Source organism: Poecilia formosa, unplaced genomic scaffold, assembly GCF_000485575.1.
Source record: "Poecilia formosa unplaced genomic scaffold, Poecilia_formosa-5.1.2 Scaffold293, whole genome shotgun sequence".
NCBI lineage: Eukaryota > Metazoa > Chordata > Actinopteri > Cyprinodontiformes > Poeciliidae > Poecilia > Poecilia formosa.
In genome coordinates, this window is record NW_006800232.1 from 425,460 (window position 1) to 432,733 (window position 7,274).

General features: G+C 38.0%; 1 protein-coding gene across 3 annotated transcripts in view; it reads left to right on the forward strand.

Moving 5' to 3' along the window:
• grin2aa (glutamate receptor, ionotropic, N-methyl D-aspartate 2A, a) overlaps positions 1–7,274 on the forward strand; it is a 165,410-nt gene that overhangs the window by 121,527 nt on the left and 36,609 nt on the right. For all 3 annotated transcript variants that reach the window (XR_001664747.1, XM_007572049.2, XM_007572048.2), the window contains one exon: positions 4,840–4,954. Coding sequence is in view for 2 of the 3 variants with exons in the window: in XM_007572049.2 (XP_007572111.1) it covers positions 4,840–4,954 (115 nt within the window). In the remaining variant the exon portion in view is untranslated. The remainder of the gene's footprint in view (positions 1–4,839; positions 4,955–7,274) is intronic.

The following is a 7,274-nucleotide window of genomic DNA, read 5'->3' on the forward strand; positions in this document are numbered from 1 at the left end:
GACACCACTGTTTATTTTTTGCACTTCCTCACCTCGAAAACTGGGCTTGTTGTCTCCCGGCAGTCCCTCGTGAAACCGTACGCTGTAGCTGGCAGGAGAAAGTAAGAACAAACAAAACAAACCAGCATACTGCAATTCTCACTGCAACAGTAAAATACAATAAATTTAGCTCAAACAATTCTAACGAATGAAGCATATTGCGTGCCGCTTTTCGTAGCACTTTTATAAATTGCGCACAATATCGCACATGTTGGCCTTTCTGCTGTTCATAGAGAAACAGCAGATTTGTAAACAGTTGCAATTAGCTTGATTCGTCATCAGGGAGAAATACGCGGCTCGAAAGCTCATGTTTAAGACGGCGTTAGTTACAGTAATAGGAGAGATGTATGGGACTCCATTCGTCACGACTGAAGATTTTTTGGCATCCAGAATTTTTCCAGACAAAGTTTGTCCTTCTTGTTAAGGAAGGGACGAGTGTGATCAGCCATCTGATCAGCAGTGCACAGAAACAGATGTGGCAAAGACACAACTGTGTATTGCTCAGACTAGAAAAAGACAGAAATAAAAAATAAAAAAAAAAACTTTAGTATCTCTGCCTCTTTCTGTGGGAAATCAATAGAATTTGTAAAGAACAGCAGGAAAGTGATACTAATTGTAACCGCTAATGCGGTTTTGTGAATCCCTTCTCTGTGATTTTGCAAACGGAAACATAAGGTTTCTCAAAAGCAGTTTAATTGAACCAAAATTGCGTTTTTTGTTGTTTGTTTGGTTTGTTTTTAATCTTGTGAACTGGATATGTCATTAAACTCCTCTTTAAACACATGATTTTAATACATTTTCGAATAGTCACCATTATATGATCGCACAGCCAATTGGCGTTGTAAACACGGATAAAAGCTTTTTGGATTGTCTTGCGTTTGAATAGATTCTCTTTTGTTTCCCTCGCACAGGCGTAGCGCGTGCATTCGTGGGCTTCATAGATCTCAAGTGCTCTGACAGTATACATCATTGCTCTGACTACCCCTTGTCTTAACAAGGATAAATGTCTCCATCGCTGACGCACGCTGCCTTGCGCAGATCATCTTATCATCCTTGTAGAGAGAACCCCGCGCTTCGGGAGCGCTGCCTCAAATGAAATGCAAAGCTCTTATCGTAATGTAAACCACAACTTGAAATGGGTTTTCTATTGTCAGCTCAATTCATAAACTGACATCGTGAAAATAATATCAAGGCACTTTTACGGGATGCAACTCAATGTAAGTAAGCACAGTGCAAAGGGAGTCAGTTTAGTTTGAGCTCATTTGAAAATCAGTTCAGACTTGTTCTGCTTCAGCAATGTGGTGCTGGGGTGAAGTTCACTGAAATGTAGAAAAAAAGTGTTGCTAATAAATTAAATGTTTAAATCTGAAAAAACATGTCTACCTAGTAAAGTTATTATTGTCTGTCACATGTGGCGTTTTTACAAGAAGAAAACATGTGCAGAAATTATCACTGATGGGGGGAAAAGCACAAATTCAGAATTGTTTTTTTGGCCTTCTTCTGTCTACTATCTCATGCTAAGCTTACTCTGCTACTATTGCCCCCACCCGCTCGTCTTCCACTTCACTTTTTTACAATCACTTATACGCCAAAATGGGAAGGAAGGTGCAAGAAATAACTCTGCGGATATTTTTACCCCAACCTTGTTGAAGGATAGTCCTCTTCCTCTCCTGCCATGCATTCTTTCCATCTCTTTCACTCGGCCTCATTCATCTTCCAACCCATTCTCATTCCTGTGGGTGCTCCATCTTTGCTGTCTCCCCACGTCTGCACCGTCTTCCTTCCCCCTGAAGAATAAGGAGGTTACAGATACGAAGATGGTTGGAAAATGAAAAAAAAAAAAACAAAAAAAAACAAACAAAACAGAAAAAAATCAAAAACTGGCCAATCACTTCAGTGTAGATGGCAGAAGTAATGGGGCGACATGGAGTGCTGTTCAGGTGTGCGACGTGGTCGTCTGTGTTTATGTGTGAGCAGAAATAAATGTTCATCCAGGTTGGATGGGGGTCAGTTTGAAACAAACACACTTAAGTCTGTGTCCGTATCCTAGCAACACCCGGTCGGTCCACCTGTTCTGCGGGCCTTTGCCAGAAAAGGAGTCCTACATAAGCACTCTGTTATATATTCAATAAAAGCATACAACTTCAGTGTTACATTAGCTGAAATTCAAAGGATGAACTTGATGAACTAAGCAGGATGAAAGGTAGTTTTAAATTAATTTAAATTAGAATTTAAATTAGAATGTTTTGTATGGCACAGAGTCTTTTTGGGACAATTCATGTCAAAATATTTAACTGCTCACTCACAAACTGAAGACTATGAATCTAATGCTCCAAGTCTTTAAGAACACAAGCATCTCAACACACTGGGCAAAGACACTTAAAGCTGACGTGCAAGCCTTTTCTGATGGCTTTCTGCTCTTTTTCTCCATTCGACTTAAAAACATTTTTTGCGACTCTTGCCAGCTTGACACTGCACCAAAGTCCTTTGCACAATGTCCTACATGAAACACCTCACCTGCTGCATTCCTCTGTGGCTTTGTACCGCCACTCTGGGCCACATGCTCCATTTAGAAGTCCGCCCCGTCGCCTGTTCTCAAGACGTATCAGAGGAGGAAGGAAAATCGGAGCAAACTCCTCTGTGTCGTACACGAGCGCTGACAGAGGGAGTAAATGAGACGGAGTGGCGAAGGACAGTCGTGATTAATGTGGAGCCTGTGTGGACCCAAGAATATCTCCCTACTGCCCTCCATCTTAGCTAATGTGACCTGCCATATGGGTCAACCATTACAATCTGTGTGTTACGTGGGTGTAGGTAAAGAATAATATGTGGATAAAAGTCAAGTGATTTTGTGAAATAAAGTTGACTAGTTGGTTATTTTTCCCAAATTTACTAACAGAGTTCAGGAGATTTAACCAAAGGGGAAAATAAATGAAAAAAAGAAAACATTTTTGGGCAAATTAACAGGAAAAACAACATGTTATGTGGAAATAAGGTAATACAATTCTTTAATTATCAGCAGAGTCACCTTTATCACCACAGATTAAACATAAATCCCATATTTCTTGAGTTAGATCAATAATCTTCCTATCTGTAAGCCGCCACCGTGCAGATGTCATTCTTGAGTACATGCTGTCAGATTAGGAATACATCAATCTCAGGGAATCCTCACTCTCATTCAGATGAAAACATCCACATTTTTTTTATTGCTTTACATCAAAAGGCCAAAAAAAAAAAAAAAAACTTTCATAAATCAGTAGATGAAAAATGATTTGCCCTAAAACACGTTTATTCAATTTTGTGCACATCACAAAATACAATTGTAATAACTGCCAAAGATAACCTGAATGAATATAAAAAAGCAATTTCAAGTTTTGATTGAAATGTATTTAAGCTACAAAATTCCTATCCAAACCAACTTGGCTCTTTGTGAAAAAGTAATTGCCCCATAAGCCGGGCTTGGCTGGCTGTGTTACCCTTGGCAGTGACATTTGCAAATTAAACGTTTGTAATGACTGGCAATGAGTTTTGGCCCCGCTCTCCTTGTTTTAATTTGGACAGATTTTTAAATCACGAAACATCTGTTTAAGGTCATATCTTAGCATCCCGAATTGATTTAAGTTTAGACTTTGATTAGGCCCCTCCAGAACTAGAAACTTTGTTTGGTTTTTATGCTTTATTGTTTGTATTTTTTTATTATTATTACTATTATTCAGATCATTTTAACTTCTGCATAATACTAATACTATTACATTTCAAAGCCATAACACAATGACAGGAGATTGTGCTTCAGTATTTTCTACTTAACACCAAAATTCATGGTTCCAATAATGACTTTTAGTCAATCTGGTCCAGAAGAAGCAAAGCAGCATTAGACCGTTGCGACACCACCACCATGTTTGACTGACAATTTGAAATTTTGTTTATGCCAGATTTAGCAACACATACTCTGTCTAAAATGTTCAGATTTTCTCCTGCCCATCTAAATAATATTTTGCGAGGGATCATGAAAATGTTTTTGATTGATTATAGTGAGTTTTTGGTCAGCAGTGATTTTAGCCTCAGACCTTTCAAAAGAGTGTCTTTTGGTCAGCAGTGTCTTTTTTGATTGATGAATTGTGAACACTGACCTTGACCCAGGTTTATGTGGCCTACGGTGGTTTAGTTCACATTTTTGCATTTTGAAATCATAAATTCTGTGACGTCCTTGGAGAAATTTTTGTTGGTTGGACCCTTCTGAAAAGCTTCACAGTTGTTCCGACTGACCTCAGAAAAGTCTTCATACCACTTTCCTGGGTTTTAGATGTCAACAAGTTTGTTTTTAATTTGTTTTTGAATGTCTTTAGATTTGGGCTTGTTTCTTTTTGTGATCTCCATGCAGTCAGACAGGTTCTGTTTAAGTGTTGTCTTGATTACGCAAACCAGACTGCAAAGAGGCCTGGATTTGTCTAATGAAGTTAATAAAGTAAAAAAAATAAAATAAAATTTTGTCACACTTAATACATCATTTAACGAGGACATTCATATATATTTCTCACATGCCCATAATAATTTGGATTGCTTTTTCTTTCTTTTATTAAATATTTATTTGAAAACGGCTTTTTATTATTTCCATATTTTTTGAACTATTTAATTCCTTTAATCTTGAAAGATACTGATAGTCCAAGCAAAATGCACAAGTTGTAGACAGTAAATTTATGTTTCAGATGATAATTTGTGCTTATTTTTTCCCTCCTCCTCTCTTGCCCTTCTCACCCTCTCCCCTTCCCCCTCTTAATCATCTGCGCCTTTCGCTCTCAGGTACATGATGAACGTGACATGGGATGGCAGGGACTTGTCATTCACAGAGGATGGCTACCAAGAATACCCAAAGCTTGTTGTCATTGTTCTCAATAAAGAGAGAGAGTGGGAAAAGGTAAGGCCCGCATGTATCTTCGCTTGGCTTAGTATTGCTTGCACACTGCAGTTCTCACCTCATGTTATGCAAAACATCATTATCCAATCTTGGTGCCATTTTTCATTCACATGCACATTGCTGGAGTTCAGTTTGAACGTTTGCATAATAGGCTATTTGACAATTTTGCCTGTGCCTTGGAGAAAGCTGGATTTCCTGTTGCATGTCTTATACCCTTCATCAAGAAGTGTCAACCTCCAAGTCCACTGGATTAGTGCTATTAAAGCTAAAATGTTATTTATATGGGATAAACCTGTTTTACGTAAATCTAGTAAATGTATAAGTATTATTTTTATTTCCACCAAAAAAAAAAAAAACCTAGCATGAAAGTGTTATCAGCAAACAGACTACATTTAGTACAAGATGCAAATTTCCAATAACTTCCAAAATACCAGTTTAGCATTGCATTTGAAGCATGCTGCTACGGATTGCTTTCTTATCAGAAATTTATTTATGCAAGTATTTCACAATAAATTGATGTAATTTAGATTCATATTTTTATTATGCAGAAGCTTTGTCCGTGCTGATGAAGAATTATTAATCTCATCTTGACTGGATGTGGACGTGCAATATACGCACCGGGGCATAGCAATGGTACACTTACCTAATACATGTGACAGGAACTTAGAGTTTCTCAAAATATGTAACATCTTTTCATCTTTGGGGGGAAAAAAACCAACTTTGTAAATATGAAAATATGTGTAAATTCTAAATATGTCTACATGCATGGCGGGAGTGTGAGAGCAACTTATATTTTTGTCATGCTTTGAATTTGAGATTGTTGCAGTGAACAAAAAAAAATAGTTGAAAGGGACAGACTCTTGAAGGGCATTAATTTTATTGTTTTAAGAGCACAGACAGTATTGCAAGTTGCCATTAACCAACTGTGCGAAGAATATATTTGGCTAATCAAGCTTTAATAATATAAGTGGACATTTTTAGTCAGGTTTTTGTTCTGTTAAGGAAGGTCGCCTCTACTGGCCAACAATAGTATTACACTTTAGGGTGCTAAATTGTTGGCTTCATGTCTCTGTGCCTAACGCTTTCATAAACTGGATGGAATTTCTATAATAATTTTCACTTTCTTTCAGTACATTCAGAAACCAACACATAAAATCTCTTTACCTCATGCTCAAACTTAAACTGGCAAGTTATCTTAGGAAAAAAAAAACAAAAAAAAAACTAGTGCACAGCAAACCCAGGAAGAATCAATTAACATTGTATTTGAAACTTTGTTTATCAAGAAATTCGTCGTCGATCAGTGACCTCTTTTAAAAATAAGGCTATGGATTTCCTTAAAGGACTAGTGTGTGGAAGGCGGTTTGATAAATGGCCACTGTACATGCTCTTCTAGATGTTGTAATGGACTTTAAATGGCAGTCATGCATCTTTATACCTACATTGGGCTTCCTCACACTTGCTCAAATATCTTAGAGTTAATACTGCAATAATTCACGCTGTGGAATGGGAGAAGGGAGAAGTTTCAGAGTCTAAGTAGAAGCGGTGTAGACACAGAGAAGAGCTTAATAGCAAGAAAAGAAAGATTGATTGTAAATTAGTTTTATCCTGGGTTTGTTTTCATCCCCTCTGTCAGATTATCCAACTTTTTTTTGGCATTTTTAAAAAAATCTCCTGCACTCACTTTCCTTTCTGAGTCTTTATTTTTTACTCTATAGTTCCATATTTTTCCACCCTCCTCCTCCTCCTTCCTGTCCTCCTTCACTATCCGTCTCTAAGCCCAATAATCCGCACACTCTGATGCTGGGCTCTCTTATAGCACCTCAGAGCAGAGTTAATCAAAACCTGAGATGTCTGTTATCAGGTTGGCAAAGGGTCACCGCTCTCTTGTGTGTGCATGGGCGTATTGGCGGGGTTTTTTTTTTCGCAGCTTAGCACCGGTAATCAACAGAAACGCTATTGGTGAATCTTGTGTTGCAATCAGTCTGACATACTTTAGGTTATATCTTCCTGTGTGTCCTTTGTTTGGAGCAACTCGCACGATGTTCGACAATTTTATTTTATTTTTTTGGAGCAGCTTTGTCATATTTCACGCCGACATACACACAAACCTTTGTAAGTGTGTCGAGGACGACAAGTAGTGTGTCGTAAACAGAGAGTCTATGAAATTGATCAGTGCCACTTCTCTGTGGTGCAGAAAATTACTCCGAAACCCCAAAGAGAGACACCAGCATCCAAAAGTGGAAACGTAATTTTCAATCCATGCACCAGAAATCAGTGGCAAAAAAAACGTGAATTGCATGATGATGATCAAGAGGGGGGA